The following is a 16,011-nucleotide window of genomic DNA, read 5'->3' on the forward strand; positions in this document are numbered from 1 at the left end:
CGGATTGAACCACGGATGGCTGCACGGGCTAAACGTGCGTCAAGTCCCGCGCTCCCCGGCAGCTGGGTCCCGCCCGCCTCCGCCACGCCCCCTGTCCTCGGCGGGTCCAATCACACGCGCGGCATGTAAATGAAGGTCTTCCAGCGAGCCAATAGGAGCGCGCCAGGGCGTCCCACCCACCTCTCAGGCAACGTTTTGATTCATTGTTAAAATAAAGAGGCCGTGACCCTGGCACTGGCACCACGGCCGCCTCGGTGCGTGGAAGCCCGAGCAGAGGTTGGTACAGAGCGAGTGGCTTAGGGGAGGCCGGAGGGAGGGTGGGGAGGGGGTGGGGAGGAACTGGCTGGTTGGCTGGATGAAGACCGAGCGGGGTGGGGGTGGGGGGTGGGGGGTGGGGTCTCTGGGTGGGGCGTGTGAATCCAATTAAGGCTTTTCGTTGTGGTCTTACTCTAGCCACATCTGAAATGCATCTGAGAGAAGGCTTGTGCTAACGGTTTGGGGACGGGAACGGGAGCAGAACCCTCACAGCCCCCTGCCCAGAAAGATAAGCAAGGTCTCCTGCCAAGGCCATGATCCTTTATGTGGATCCCAGGTGTGTGTGGAGGCCGCTGACCAAACACCACCGGCAGGTGGATGACCAGAGGGCCACCCGGGAGAGCTATGGCTGGGCAATGGGAGCCTGTGCGCCTCTGGGCGCCCCTCCCCTCTTCAGGGGGGGAAGAGCTGGGGGACCTCAGTTCTCAGCTGAGACTGGGGGGCCAAGACCTGGTCCCCTGGGAGCTGAGCAGGCAATCCTTAGGTATGGGGTGACCCAGGGGAGCTGTTTGAGGATGTTGGGTGCCTCCCCTATCCCCTGTTCTCCTCCCGGGACTCCCTCCAGATGCAGTGGGCATCTTTACTTCCAGTCGCTTTTCTTTCAAGCTGTGGATCTGGGAGCCCCGGGAGGGGGGGCCCTGGGCTGAGGTCAACATGGGGGGGAGGTTCTTTATGACTAAGCTGTGTCACAGACTCACCGTGTGATTCTAGACGGTCCATTTTTCTCTAAGACCTTGCCTTCAACTCTGAAAATACCTGAGCAGCCCCCTGCCTGACTCCCAAGGGACCTACAGGGGCCCCAGTGGGGTCCAGTGTCCCTCACTTTCATCAGAGAGATCCTGAGCACCCCGCCCCACCCCCCCAGGTCTGGGGCTTGAACTAACCCACTCAGACCTTGAGGGCCAGGAGACCTCTCGGTTTGAAACTGGCATTGAGCTACAGTAACCGAGTAGCTACAAGTTTTTTCATCTATAAACTAGTTATCATCTAGGGAACTCATTTGAATGGTGCACCCCAGGACTTACCCCCTAGGACTGAGGGGGGGAATCAGAAGAGGAAACTGAGAATCTGTTCTGTTTGTTCTGTTTTGCTTTGGTTTTGGTTTTTGTGTTTGCCACTACTGGGGCTTGAACTCAGGGCCCTGCCCTCTCGCTTGGCTCCTTCACTCAAGGCTGGTACTCTACCGTTTGAGTTGCACTAATTGGAATCTCATCTGACTTTTCTGCTTGGCCTGGCTTCAGATTGCACCCCTCAGATCTCAGCTTCCTGAGTAGCTAGGATTACAATCATGAGCCACTGGCATTGCCTAGTTTGTGGTTTTTGTTTTTGTTTTGCTTATTTATTTCTAGTGCCTGTACTGGGGCTTGAACTCAGTAGCTGGGTACTTTCCCTGAGCTTTTCTTTTTTCCTTTTTTTTTTTTTTCTTTCTATTTTTGGTCTAAGACAGGGACTTGAACTCAGTACCTGATGCTTTTGCTCATTGGCTAGCATTCTATCAACTAAGCCATTCCTCCAACCCCCTTTCCTCCCCTCCTCCCCTCCTTCTTTTCCTCCTCCCCTCCTTCCTTCCCTTCTCCCCTCCTTCTCCTCCTCCTCTTCTTCTTCATCCTCCTCCTTCTTCCTTCTTTCTTCTCCTTGTCCTTCTATTCCTTCTCCTCTTCTTTTTCTCCCTCCTCCTCTTCTTCCCCTCCTCTTTCTTTTCTCAAGGCTAGCACTAGCACTGTACCATTTTAGCCACAGCTCCACTTCTGGCTTTTGTGAAGTGTCATGGACTTTTCTGCCCAAGGTAGAACCATCATCCTGAGATCTCAGCCTCCTGAGTAGGATTACGGGCATGAGCCACCAGTGCCTGGCTGTTTGTTTTTAGAAAGATGAGTCTCACTGTATTGCCCAGATTGGTCTCAAGCCCTCATTCTGTATCCTCCTATCTCAGCCTCCTGAATAGCTGGGACTATAGGTATGGACCTTCAAGTCTGGTTGAATTTTTTTTTTCCAGTGCTGGGAATGGAACGCAGGGCCTTGGCCTGCTAGACAAACTCTACCACTGAGCTATGTCTCCAGCCCTATACAATCTGTCTTTTTAGGAATATCTGAGGAGGGGTATAATTCAGGGTCTTGGAATACCATTCTGCACAACATGGCAGTAAGAACTAGAACTCACACACAAGAAGCTGCTTAGTGGGTGCTAGTGTTTGTGGAGTGGATAACAAATGTCTGGTACATTGCCTAATATTCCTGAGTTCATTTGGCCTGCAGAAATTAGGGCCGGGGTCCATGTAGGTGGCCTGCCAGCCCTTTAGTACCTTTCCCCATTCTTCTAGAGAGTCAGACGAAGAGCTGCCCTGGCCTGGCTCACCCAACATGGAACAGGTGGCTGAGAACACCCCGGGTGAATACTTCGGGACCATCATGCCTGTGCAGAGCCTCTGTGAAGACTCCTTCCACCCTGAGGAGGCCCGTGGAGCAGGACACCAGGTGAGCTGGCTTTCCTGAGTGTTGGAAGGTTTCAGATGGGGACTTGGTGGTGGGCGGGGCCTGGCTGGGCCCTGAACTTACAAACTCAGAGGCTTGCTTTCTCCTGCCCTGTTCTTCAGTTTCCTTATTTATTTATTTATTTATTTTTGTCCGTTGTGGGGCTTGAACTCTGGGCCTGGGTGCTGTCCCTCAGCTCTTCAGCTCGAGGTGAGCACCTTACCACTTGAGCCACAATGCTACTTCTGGTTTTCTGGTGGTTTATTGGAGATAAGAGTCTCACAGATTTTTACTGCCAGGACTGGCTTTGAACCGTGATCCTCAGATCTCATCCTCCTGAGTAGCTAGGATTACAGGCATGAGCCACCAGTACCCTACTTTTAAAGTCATTAAAAGCCAAGCATCTGTGGTACATGCTTGTAATTACAGCTCCTTGGGAGGCTGAAGTCTGGAGACTTTGAGGCCAGCCCTATAAAGTTTGCGAGACTCTACCTTCAAATAAGCAGCAAAAAGCAAATAATCATGACAATAATAATGTATTTTTAAAATTTCTCAGTGCTGGGCTTGAACTAGGGAGCCTCCTACAAGCTAGGCAAGTGCTCTACCACTTGAGTCATGCCTCCAGCCCTCAATTTTCCTGGCAATGAAATGGGTTGGTCAGACCATATTAATGTTTCTTAGTCTTCAGTCCCTTCCTTCTACTCTTGTGATCCCCCCCTCCCCCCACCGCAAACTACAGCCTCCTCTAGCCTGTTATTTTATTGGTCTTTAAACTGAAGCTCTTTAGTTTTGGGGAAGGATATTGGGGATTGAACTCTGAGCCTTACATGCTAAACTTGAATTCTACCATTGAGCCATATCCTAGCCCCAATCCAGCATCTGCACTCATCCTGAGACAAAGCTATCCTCCCCACCCCAAAGAGAAAAATTAAGATTACATCTCACTGGGCATTGGTGGCTCACTCCTGTAATCCTAGCTACTCAGGAAGCTGAGATCTGCAGGTGGAGGTGTGAAGCCAGCTTGGGCGAGAAAGTTGGTGAGACTCTTTCATTAGCAATAATCCAGACATGGAGGTGTGGCACAAGTGGTAGAGTGCTAGCCTTGAGGGGAAAAAAAGCTACGGGACCACACCCAGGTCCTGAGGCCCCAGTACCAGCATTCTTTGAAAAGGAGGGGTGGGTAGGGGGAGGTGAGCAGGTGTTAGAACCAGAAAGGGTCCACCGGCACACACTGGAGATTCTCTTCTTGACGTTGCTGAAGGAGTGACACAGGAGTCATTTTCTCACTCTGCGATCGATGTGGTCTAGTGCCAAGCAGGTGTTATAAGGAAACCCAGAGAGCCTGGCACCCACATGCGTGCATGGCCCTGAGTCTCCAGGGGTTCGTCCAGCCTCGGCCCTTCACTGTGAGGTCCTGGGTGCTCCTTGAGCCTGGCAGTGGCCACCTCTGGCAGGGACTTCAAATCCAAGATGGATTGGAGTCCGAGGGGCAGGCTAAATTTCCCCTCTCCTTGCTGGGTGCTGGGGCTGCTTAAGTTCTCTGACTACTCTGTTCGTGGGACGGCAGCCTCCTCATTCCAGGCTCCTGCAGTTCATCTCACCCATGTTAGTTTGCTTTGTTTACCCTTTCTGCCCAGACGAGGAAAGCTGGAAGGTTCCTTTCCACGGTCCATATCTCCAGTAGCAATCCCTGCTCTCAAGTTTTGCCAGCAGATGCCAGAGAGTGCTGGCATCCTTGTCCTATGCAGATGAGCGTCTTCTCCCAATAGAGGGGGGAGAGGCGGGCCTGAGCCAGGAAGATCCTGGATCCAGCCAGCTCTGACTTCCTCCCTCCATCCCACTGACTCCTGTCTGAGATCTCCAGTCCTGTCACAATCATTTGTGTCGAGCAGGTGCTTAGAAGGTGCCAGGGAAATGGCCGTCCAGGCAGGAGGCTTTGTGGAGCTGGAAATCTAGTAAGGAAAATGGAGACTAAGAAAGGAATTGTGAACAAGATTACTTAAGTATCGTTGTGATCAACACACTAAGGCACAGCCAGGGTCCTGAGGGTAAATGATAGGCCACGCGGAAGGGTTCTTCCGTGACAGGGAGCTGCTTGGCCAGCACAGCTTGGGGGCCTTAGCCAGTGACATTGGAGAAAGGAGAGGAAGGGAAATCCTGTATGTGCAAAGGCCCTGAGGCAGAAGGAAGGCCATTAGAGGATGGGGAAGACAGTGAGAAGGGGCAGAGGAGGTCTAGCATGAGGAAACAAAAGAATGGTGGGGCCTGGGTCTGCCTCGGTGTCCCCAGACCAGTGTAGCTTTGTATGCTTGCTGGAAACTTGGGGTTTTACCTTTCCTGAGGGTCCTGAGGGGCCCACTAAAGATTTTATGAGGGAATGGCTGATGTGACTCAATCCGCAGTTTTCAATCACAGTGATTTCTGGGCAGAGAATATTGTAAGGAAGAGGGACTGAGGCGGGACTGAGGCCAGGTGGTGAGTAAAAATTGGTACAAGTATGACGATCTGAGGATTGTGTTCAAAGCCAGCCTGGGCTGGTCCTGGGGCTTGAACTCAGGGCCTGGGCCCTGTCCCTCATCTTATTTTGCTCAAGGCTAGCGCTCTACCACTTGAGCCACAGTACCGCTTCCAGCTTTTGCTGTTTAGGTGGTACTGAGGAATCGAACCCAGGGCTTCATGCATGCTAGGCAAGCGCTCTACCACTCAGCCACACTTCCAGCCCTTCATTTATTCTTTTTTCTTTTTCTTTTGGCCAGTCCTGGGGTTTAAACGCAAGGTCTAGGGGATTGTCCCTGAGCATGTGTGCTCAGGGCTAGCCTTCTACATTTGAGCCATAACTCCACTTCAGGCTTTTTGCTGGATCATTGGAGATAGAGTTTCATGGATTGTTCTGCCCTGGCTATCTTTGAATCACGATCATCAGATCTCAGTCTCCTAAACAGCTAGGATTATAAGCTTAAGCCCCTGGCACCCAGTTCATATATCCTTTTGGTGTCTATTGGGATAGGGTCTCATATGTAACTAAGCCAGTCTGGCCTTGAAATTGCAGTTCTCCTGTTTCTGCCTTCGGAATGCTGGGATTACAGATCAGATGTTTGCTACCATATCTAGCTATTGCTCTTCCTCTCCACCTTGTCTTCTCCCTCTTCCTCCTCCTATTCCTTGTTTTTAGTTTATTGTTATTATTATAAGGATGATGTACATCAGGGTTACAATTACATAAGGCTTGTAAAGAGTGCATTTCTTTTTGGACATCACCCCTTTTCTTCTTCTTGTGCTGGTCCTGGGGCTTGAACTCAGGGCCTGGGTGCTATCCCTGAGCTTTTTTTCCAGGCTACTGCTATACCAGTTGAGCCATAGCTCCACTTCCAGCTTCTTGATTGTTAATTAGAGATAAGATTCTCCCGTGGGCTGGGAAGGTGGCTCAGTGGTAGAGCGCTTGCCTTGCATGCATGAGGCCCTGGGTTCGATTCCTCAGCACCACATAAGCAAAAAGAAAAAAGCCGGAAGTGGTGCTGTGGCTCAAGTGGTAGAGCGCTAGCCTTGAGCTGAAGGGCTGAGAGACAGCGCCCAGGCCCAGAGTTCAGGTCCCAATACCGGACTAAAAAAAAAAAAAAAAAAAAAAAGATTTTCCCTCACTTTCCTGCCCAGGCTGGCTTCAAATCACAATCCTCAGATCTCAGCCTCCTGAGTAGCTAGGATTACAGGCGTGAGCCACCAGTGCCAGACTATTCTTAATTGCATTTTAGCATTATTCTACTGATTTAACATTTATAAAATTCAATTTGATTGGGGGGGGCAAAAATAAAAAAAAAATAAATTCAATTTGATGTTCTTCCATCATTTATTATATTTAAGATGTACAGATACTGTTGTGAGCTTTTCACAAATATTAATACATTTTTACAGTTTGTTTTAAATTAATAATTGTATGCATGTGTGTATGTGTATGCTGGTACTGGGGCTTGAACTCGGGACCTTGAACTGTTGTTTAGCTTGTTTTTTGCTCAAGGCTGTCACTCTGTCATTTGAGCTACACTTCTACTTTCATCTGTTTACTGGTTAATTACAGATAAGAGTCTCTCAGATTTGTCTGACCACACTGGTTTCGAACCCCTGGCACCCAGCTTTATTTATTTATTTTTTTTTGCTGGTCATGGGGCCTGAACTCTGGGCCTGGGCGCTGTCCCTCAGCTCTTCAGCTCAAGGCTAGCGTTCTACCACTGGAGCCACAGCGCCACTTCTGGCTTTTTCTGTTTATGTGGTGCTGAGGAATTGAACCCAGGGCCTCATGCTTGCAAGGCATGCACTCTACCGCTGAGCTACCTTCCCAGCCCAAGCTTTATTTTTATTTATTTTTATTTTTTTTTGTCAGTCGTGGGGCCTGAACTCTGGGCCTGGGCGCTGTCCCTCAGCTCTTCAGCTGAAGGCTAGCGCTCTACCACTTGAGCCATAGCACCACTTTGGCTTTTTTTGCTTATGTGGTGCTGAGGAATCAAACCCAGGGCCTTATGCATACCAGGCAAGCGCTCTACCAATGAGCCTTCCCAGCCATATATATATAAAATTTATTTTTTGGTCAGTCGTGGGGCTTAAATTCTGGGCTTGGGCGCTGTCCCTCAGCTCTTCAGCTCAAGGCGAGCGCTCTACTGCTTGAGCCACAGTGCCACTTTTGGTTTTCTAGTGGTTTATTGGGGATAGAGTCTCATGGACTTTCCTGCCCGGGTTGGCTTTGAACCGTGATCCTCAGATTTCAGCTTCCTGAGTAGCTAGGATTACAGCCTATTTTCATATTTTTGTCAGTAGTGAGGTTTGAACGTAGGGCCTTGAGTTTGCTAGGCAGACACTCGGCCTAGCCTCCGGGCCCTGCCCCCTTCCAATATTAATTCACTTACTTCCCGTGGTACCTCTGGGATGGCAGCTTGGTTATCAATGCCACTTCTGTGGATGAAGTGACTGGGGCAGAGAGAAATCCCTTGGTGTCTGTGACTCCTCTGCCAGGACTGGGAGAGGAAGCTGCCGGGCGAGGCCTCCCACCTGGAAGTAGAGCGGCCCAGATAGAACCCAGGTCTATCTGAGGCCAGAGAGAAAATCAGAGCTAGAGACTGGCCCCTGGGCCTGGGCACGTGGGGAGTGAGTGGGTGGGGGAGGGGCAAGGGCACAAGCAAGGAAGAGATGCCATGTCAGGTTGAGGGTCCTCCTGAGCTGGAATTCTTCCCCACGGCCCAGCTGCTCCCCCCCACCCTCCTTTTTCATGGGGCACGGTCCCCTGGGTGGCCAAGGCGCCAGGCCGGGCTGTAGATCTGACACCTCGTGCTGCCCAGCCTCTGATCAGAATCTGACTGCAGGGCAGAGGTGAAACTCAAGCCAGCCAGGCCTTGCCGGGCCTGAGTGTGGTTGTAGACACACAGGTCCCCTTTGTGGGGCAGCCCGGGGAGGGGGGGGAGGCCTGCCAGCGGTGGTCTTGTTGGATCCCCAAAGAGCCTGTGTCCCCCCCTGGGGCACTGGGCAGGCTGCAGCCCAGTGTCCCAGGACACGGGGCCCTAGGGTCCCCAGGGAGGCTCCCAGCCACCCAGCTCTCAGGTGAGCGGCCGGGATCGGATTCCTGGGTTTTATGTCCTGCATTGTTCTTGGCTGGGCCCGGGCTTATGAAACAGTAATGAGGGGCCCCTGCTCCCGAAGCCCGCCCCTCTAGGGTTTCCACTGCTGGGCTCCAGCGCCGTCAAGGTACAGAGTCAGGGCCTGGGAGGGACAGCCGTGTGGGGGGCCAGAGCCGGAGCCCCCCGGGGAACGAGGGTGCTGACAGCCACCAGCCGCCAGCCAGCCACCGAGCCCGCTGCCCAGGTAACCCGAGAGGAGGCGGGGCACTGGGTGCCACGGCCCTGGCTCCCACCGCAGGGGAGGGCCCGGCCACTCTGGGAGAAGTGGGGGGGCCTGACGGAGGGGGCAGCCGTTCCCCCTGGGTGAGCCCAGCTCTGGCCTTCTTGCTGCGGCCTGACTGCCGGCAGGGGGAAAGGAACTGCTGGGTTAAAGGCGGGTGCCCACATCTGGGGGCTGAACCATCCAGCCCTGGAACCCCCCGACCGTCCTGTAGTGTGAGCTCGCTCTGCTCTCCTCTGCTGAGCCCCTCGGACTCCCGTCCCCGACCCCCGCAGCCTCTGTCCTCGCCAGCTGCTTAGCCTTCCCCAACCCTTGTCTTCTGGCTACAAAAGACCCTTTGCGTCCTCTGTGTATTTCCTGTTCTCAGGTGCACACACTCAGAAGTTCATTTGTAAACCAACGTGTATTAGTGGACCCAAGGGGCCTGCACACATGTGTGCGTGTGTATTCTGACATCAACTCTGTGAGCACACAGGTGTCCAAGCACCCTGGCCCTGACACACATGATCACCTGCAGCCGGCCCAGGCACGTACACGTGTGTGTACATGCAGGTGCCCACCTGCGCCAGGCGCTCGTGCCAGCCTGGTGGCTCCCGGGGAGGCAGGTGGGCTCCGCCGTGGCGCCCTCCTTGAGTCCGGAGATCCCAGGAGGCGATGTCTGCCTGCTCCCACCCGCCCCAGCTGGGAGGGGCTGGGTGGGGGGAGGGGAGGGGAGCCCCACGTGGGTCTGAGCTGCCTCCAATCTGCATCGCCGGTCCAGGAACCCAGGAGCCCTTCCAGCGAGGACCTGCTGTACTGTGACCTGCCCCGCTGCCCGCTGCCCGCTCAGGACCTCCTCAGGGCGACAGCCTCCACTGGCCAGTCTGCTGTGGGCCTGGGCCTCAGGCAGGGACCTGAGAGGTGGGTAGAGACCCCGGGAGCTGGGCCCAGGCTCCCTGGGAGAGGACACCCTCCCCGCCCCACCCACAGCCCTTCACAATGGCAGCGTCCATCTGACAAGAGGCTGGCACACATCACGTGGTCAGCCCAGCAGCCTGGGCACAGGCGGGCAGGAGGTGCGCTCCTTGGGTCCCTGGGAGAACTCAGATCCGATTGTCCCTGCTTGTGGTGGGGGGTACTGGCCCTGCGGTCCCCAACTTGGCCTGTTTTCCCCCCACCCCCCCATGACCTTGCCTACCCATAATTCCACGGGTTTGGGTTGGACTCAGCTTTGTCCCAGGGTGTGTGGCCGCCGTGCACACCTGAGGTCCTTTTGCATGGCTTTGAAAGAGGCTGTCTTCAGTCAGGGTTCCTGGAGCCACCCCTCACAGCTGTGCTTTGCTCTGAGCTATGGGATTCCCTCCACTGACCTGAGTCTCCCCCTCTGGGGTTTGGGGACCTGGGGATCTAGGAACCTGAGTCCCAGCTTCAAATCTGGTGGGACTATGGGCAAGTTACCCCATCTTTCTTTGCCCCCTTTATCTGAAGTGGGGGGGACTTAGGATATAGCTGAGTGATACAGGGTATGTGTTAGACCCCGGCCTCAATGTAAAAATAGAAGATGTAAACAATGTAAAAATAGAAGAAGGGGCTGGGAAGGTGACTCAGTGGTAGAGTGCTTGCCTTGCATGCATGAGGCCCTGGGTTCCATTCCTCAGTACCACATAAGCAAAAAGAAAAAAGCTGGAAGTGGCGCTGTGGCTCAAGTGGTAGAGCGCTAGCCTTGAGCTGAAGAGCTGAGGGACAGTGCCCAGGCCCAGAGTTCAGGCCCCACAACTGGATCCCCCCCCCCCAAAAAAAAAAAAAGAAGAAGAAAAAAGAAAGAGAAAAGAAGGAAAAACAGTCATTGCCTTAAGAACAGGTGCATCTCACAGGTAGGCATAATTATTTTTTAAATTTCCACTTTCAAATGTAATTTCAAAAAAGTCTGGGACAAATGAAATTGGAGGTCTTTCCTGCAGGACTTGTCAGGGCCTTGAGTGCTGCGGCCTGCATGGTGGGGTTCAGGTGGGGGTGGCAGAGGAGTATAGAGTCACTCTAGCCTGCTTCTTTTTGGTGCCCATCCTGGAGCTGGAACCCAGGGCCTGGGAACTAGCCTTGAGCCAAAAGGCTCAAGGGACTACGTGAGCCACAGCTCCACTTCTGGCTTTTTGGTGGTTCCCTGGAGATAAAGTCTGATGGGCTTTTCCTGTCCAGGCTGGTGTCAAACTGCAATCCTCAGATCTCCGCCTCCTGAGTGGCTGGGATTGTAGGGTTTTCATCCATTACCACCTGGTAGTTCAGTCTGGAGAGCCTGCCAGTCGTAAGCTTAACGGGAGCTGTGTCTGCCCTGGACAGCCTCTCCTTGGCGGGCTTCCTCTCCCCTCCCCAGCTCCTGCCCTGGGGGGAAAGGGGGGGAGGTTTCTGCTCTGCACACCTTCTCTTGAATCTGTTGCCCTCCATTGACAGAGGGTTGGGGCCTGTTATAACCCAGCTCTGCTTTTTATTTTTTTGCCAATCCTGGGGCTTGAACTCAGGGCCTGGGCCCTGTCCCTGAGCCTCTCTGGGCTCAAGGCTAGCACTTCTACCACTTGAGCCACAGCGCCACATGTGGCTTTTTCTGTGTATGTGGTTCTGAGGAATGGAACCCAGGGCCTCATGCATGCTAGGCAGGCACTCTACCACTAAGCCACCTTTCCAGCCCAGCTCTGCTCTTTCTTAGCTCTGTGGCCTTGGCCAGGCTCTGGACCTCTCTGAGCCAGTTTCTGCCTCTATACCATGGGAGACTCTACGCTCTCTGAAGCAGGCCTGCTCCGGCTTCCACCTCTGGTGCATGCGTACGGGTGCCTGTGTGTGGGGTCGCTCATGGGCCTGACTCCTCTCCCAGGGAGGCATCAGCAGGGCGCCCTGAGCAGGACCTCTCCCCCCTTGCCCCCAGCAGGTGCCGGGACCCGGGGGCAGTGCCCCGCGTGGAGGGCCCGGCCGGCTCCCCCTGCAGCAGCTGTGACGAGGACCCCAACTCGGACACCACCTCCGGCTCCGACAGGGACACCCCTGATGAGACCAGCAACTCCTCCTCGCTGGTGAGCTGGGGTTGGCGGTGGGGGACACGTGCAGAGACCCCCCCCTCCAGATGAGGGTTGAAAGCCTCACCGCAGAGCACCAGGCCACAGCACGCTGCCATGTTGGCTGGCAGCACTTTGGGCCTCCTGGCTGTCTGGCTAAGGGGAGGCCCGGGGTGAGGCCTGGTGGGAGAAACAGCCCCCTGTCCACATGGGGATGAATTTGGGGTGAGAAGAACTTGGATGAGTCGCCAAGAGTCTCTTACAACAAGGAGGGGAGGGTGGGTGGGGGCGTGGTAGCCGGCACATTGGCTCTGGCCTGGGCCTGGCTCCACGCTGCTGACTTGCTGACTTCATGCCTCTGATCCTGGCCATCACTGTCCAAAGACAGAAGGAATGGACGGGCTGCGGGAGGAGGGCAGCGGGCTCCCCACTATCCTCTGAGTTAGAGTTTATGGAAGTACTGTGGGGGGGGGGGGTTGAGGTTCAGAGATGGAAAGCAATTTGCTTCAGGCCACACAGCTGGGAAGTGGTGGGGCTAGGATTTGAACCCATGCCTCCCAACGGCAGGCCTTTGGCCCAGGTCTTGACTCTCAACCTGCTTTTTCTTCTCTTCCCCTGGCAGGACTGGGACACCGTTGAGAGGCCGAGGGAGGTCCCCAGCTGGGACGAGCTCACCGTGATGATCCCTCGGAGGCCCCAGGAGGGGGCAAAAACTGACAGCGCCCGCAAGGTCCCCAAGTCCCCAGTCAGAGGAGACACTGCAGGCCAGAGGAAGGAGGGTAAGTCCCCTGCTGGGCTGGTCCCCGGGACCATGGGTGTGTGGTGATGCCTGAGCCCAGCATCGCCGGCTAGTCATCTCCCTGGTCATCTGGGACCCTGGGCAGGAGAATCTTACCCATAATAATGTTCTCCTAAATATGGAGAGTCCAGGATATGCTCTGCCTGCTCACACCTTCTGGGTTAGAATTACCAAGTTGCAAGAGACAGAAGCTAGTAGAGGGCTGGGAAGGTGGCTCAGCGGTAGAGTGCTCGCCTCACAAGCATGAGGTCCCGGGTTCGATTCCTCAGCACCATGTAAACAGAAAAAGCTGGAAGTGGCGCTGTGGCTCAAGTGGTAGAGCGCTAGCCTTGAGCTGAAGAGCTGAGGGACAGCGCCCAGGCCCAGAGTTCAGGCCCCACGACCAACAACAACAACAAAAAGAAGCTAGTGGAACAGAAATGGAATGACTCCCAAAGATAAAAGATGCAGCTACAGGTCTGGCTGGATCCAGGTGTTTGAACACCACTTAAAATCCAGCTCCATTGTTAGCTAGTGCCATCGCCGTCTGCTGCTCATCAGCTTCCACAGAAGGGCACAGTCTTTGCCAATCAACGTCACCAGGATTCTCACCAGGACCCAATGTAGGCCAAGAGGCTCATCTTGGTGGCCAAGGTGAGCCCCTTGTGCAAGCCTCTAGGGCTGAGATGGGGGATGGGAAATCAGGGTGAATATCCTAAGAGAAAGAGAAAAGGCTGCTGTTAGGCCAATTTCACAGAACAGGGACCATTCTCCATTAAAGGAAGCTGCGGGGAGGGGCGGGGGGAGAGAGATCTGCCCGTCAGGGAGGTGACATGATGCCAGGGTGGCCAGAGGGCAGGTTGGCTAGGAGAAGACAGACTCTAAAGATGTTACTGAACATCTAGCAGTTTTAACACAGTCCGTGCGTCGGGCCCAGCCGTCTCAGGGTGAATGGCATTGTAGTCAGGAGAGGTGGTTTGTTGTTTTCTGTTTTATTTTTTGTCAGTTGTGGGGCTTGAACTTGGGTGCTGTCCCTGAGCTTTTTTGCTCAAGGCTTTGAGCAACAGCTCCACTTCCAGTTTTCTGGTAGGTCACTGGACTTAAGAGTCTCATAGACTTTCTTGCTCAGGCTAGCTTCAAACCATGATCCTCATATCTCAGCCTCCTGAATAGCTAGAAGTACAGACGCAAGCCACCAGTGCCTAGTCCTAGTCTTTTATTTTGTCGGTAATGGGACTTGAACTCTGGGCCTGGGCACTGTCTCTGAGCTCTTCACCTCAAGGCAAGCGTTCTACCACTTGAGTCAAGTGCCTCTTCTGGTTTTCTGGTAGTTAATTGGCTTTGACCTGCGATCCTCAGGTCTCAGCCTCCTGAGTAGCTAGGGTTACAGGCCCAAGCCACCTGCACCCAGCTTTTTTTTTTTTTTTTTAACTTAAGGAGATGCTTGTGGCAGAGGTAAGCAGAAGGGGCCTGACTCACTCTCATGACAAGGAATGGGGATGACGGGGAGTCAGAGGGGGTGCAGGAAGGGAAGAAGGCGGGTAAATGGATGAGACTAACAAATGTCATTATCCAGGTGCTGGTGGCTCACGCCTGTAATCCTAGCCACTCAGGAGGCTGAGATCTGATGATTGCAGGAGATCGAAAGATCTGGGTTCAAAGGTATCCCAGGCAGACAAATCTGAGAGCTCATCTCCAATTAATCAGTACCAGGAAGCGGAGGTGTGGCTCAAATGGTAGAGCACCAGCCTTGAGCAGGAAAAGACAACAAGGAAACTCAGCAAGAGTGCCAGGCCATGAGTTCAAGACCCAGTGCCAGCACACATACACATGTGCGCGCGCGCGCACACACGCGTGCACACACACACACACACACACACACACACACAGAGGTGGCTCAAGTGGTAGCACGCCAGCCATGTGCAAGCAACAAGAGGCTTTGGGTTCAAGCCCAGGTGTGGGGTGAGGACACAGGGAAGACAAGCCGTGAACAGCTGGGGCCTTCTGGGGAAGGACAGAACACAGTCCCTCCGCTCTTCTGTGACCCTTCACTGCCACCCAGGTGAGGGAATGAGGGCCACGGTGGGTGGGGTAAAGGGAAGTTCATAGAAGAGATTTAGGAAGGAGACTGAGAGGACTGGGGACGGTCCCTGGTTTGGGTGTCCGGCTGGATGGCGGTGCCCTTGGCCTTCTTGGGTGGGAAGCAGCAGTAGCTGGAGGAAAGCCATGGTCTGGTGGGACTGGATCTTGTCCTAGGTGCCAGCTCCTCCGCCCCTCCACTTAAACAGGGAGGGGGCGGGCCTTACCCTGTGACCCACTCAGCAGCTGTCAGCTCTGTCCACCTAGTGGCAGCTCCATGAATTGCAGGCTGGGGCCAAGGCTCTGGAGGAATGAATGAGCCAACTCAGTCAAGCTGGGGCCTCGGAATCCCTTCCAACTCTCAAGAACAGAGGCAGGTGCTGGGAGGGTCCAAATGGAAGCGGGGTGGTGGGAAGGGGAAAGACGTGGGCTAGGGATGGGATGCTCAAAAGGGTAGGGACTGGAGCCAGAGGTAGCAGCAAGGTGAACTGTATACCTGCTGTGCACTGGGCCCCTTTGCAAGCCTGAGAGGTACCAGCGTTGGCTCTACCCAAACAGAGCTTTCTAGGGAGAGAACAGATAATTAAGTAAAAAGAATAGACGGGGGGGGGGGGGGGGGGGGGGGGGAGGAAGTGCTCCTCCTGGGTAACCAGGGACTCTGAGCAAAGACCCCTTGCCAGCCAGGCTAGGAGGAATCAGTACTTCAGACAAAGGCAGCAAGCAAGAGCAAAGACCCTGGGGTGGTGATGTACTATAGCAAGTTTCAGGGGCTAAAAGAATGGGTGCTAGAGCATGGGAAGTGGAGAAGAGACTGTCAGAGGCCAAGCTAAGAGGGCAGAGACCAAATCCTACAAAACCTTTTCCTGCTGAGTAATACTGGATTTGATTTCAACTAAATTAGTCCTTTAAGAGGTGTGTGTGGCCGGGCGCTGGTGGCTCACGCCTGTAATCCTAGCTACTCAGGAGGCTGAGATCTGAGAATCGAGGTTCAAAGCCAGCCCGGGCAGGAAAGACCGTGAGACTCCTATCTCCAATAAACCACCAGAAAACCGGAAGTGGCGCTGTAGCTCAAGTGGTAGAGCGCTCGCCTTGAGCTGAAGAGCTGAGGGACAGCGCCCAGGCCCAGAGTTCAAGCCCCACGACCGACAAAAAAAAAAAAAGAGGTGTGTGTGTGCGTGCACGCATGCTGATATTGATGGAGCTTGAACTCAGGGCCTGAGTACTGTCCCTGAGATTTTGCTCAAGGCTGGCTCTCTATAACTTGAGTCACAGCTTTACTTCCAACTTCTTTGCTAGTTCATTGGAGATAAGAAAATCATGGACTTTTCTGCCTGGGATGGCAGTAGTTAGGATCTCAGTTCAAAGCCAGTCTGGGTAGAAAAACCTGAGACTCATATCTCCAGTCAACCAGCAAGAAAATCAGAAGTGCAGGTGTGGTACAGAGCCAGCCTTGAGCGAAAAAAA

The 16,011-nt window shown here is 54.0% G+C and overlaps 1 protein-coding gene across 1 annotated transcript in view; it reads left to right on the forward strand.

Annotated features, from left to right (window-relative positions):
• The first annotated feature begins 2,676 nt into the window (after positions 1-2,676).
• LOC122119108 (TRIO and F-actin binding protein) overlaps positions 2,677-16,011 on the forward strand; it is a 56,513-nt gene continuing 43,178 nt past the window's right edge. Inside the window, exons 1-4 of the mRNA XM_042693051.1 lie at positions 2,677-2,790; positions 9,428-9,567; positions 11,567-11,708; positions 12,313-12,469. Of these exons, the coding sequence (XP_042548985.1) occupies positions 2,677-2,790; positions 9,428-9,567; positions 11,567-11,708; positions 12,313-12,469 (553 nt within the window). The remainder of the gene's footprint in view (positions 2,791-9,427; positions 9,568-11,566; positions 11,709-12,312; positions 12,470-16,011) is intronic.

Source organism: Dipodomys spectabilis, unplaced genomic scaffold (genome assembly GCF_019054845.1).
Source record: "Dipodomys spectabilis isolate Male_0828 unplaced genomic scaffold, ASM1905484v1 ptg000163l, whole genome shotgun sequence".
Lineage (NCBI taxonomy): Eukaryota > Metazoa > Chordata > Mammalia > Rodentia > Heteromyidae > Dipodomys > Dipodomys spectabilis.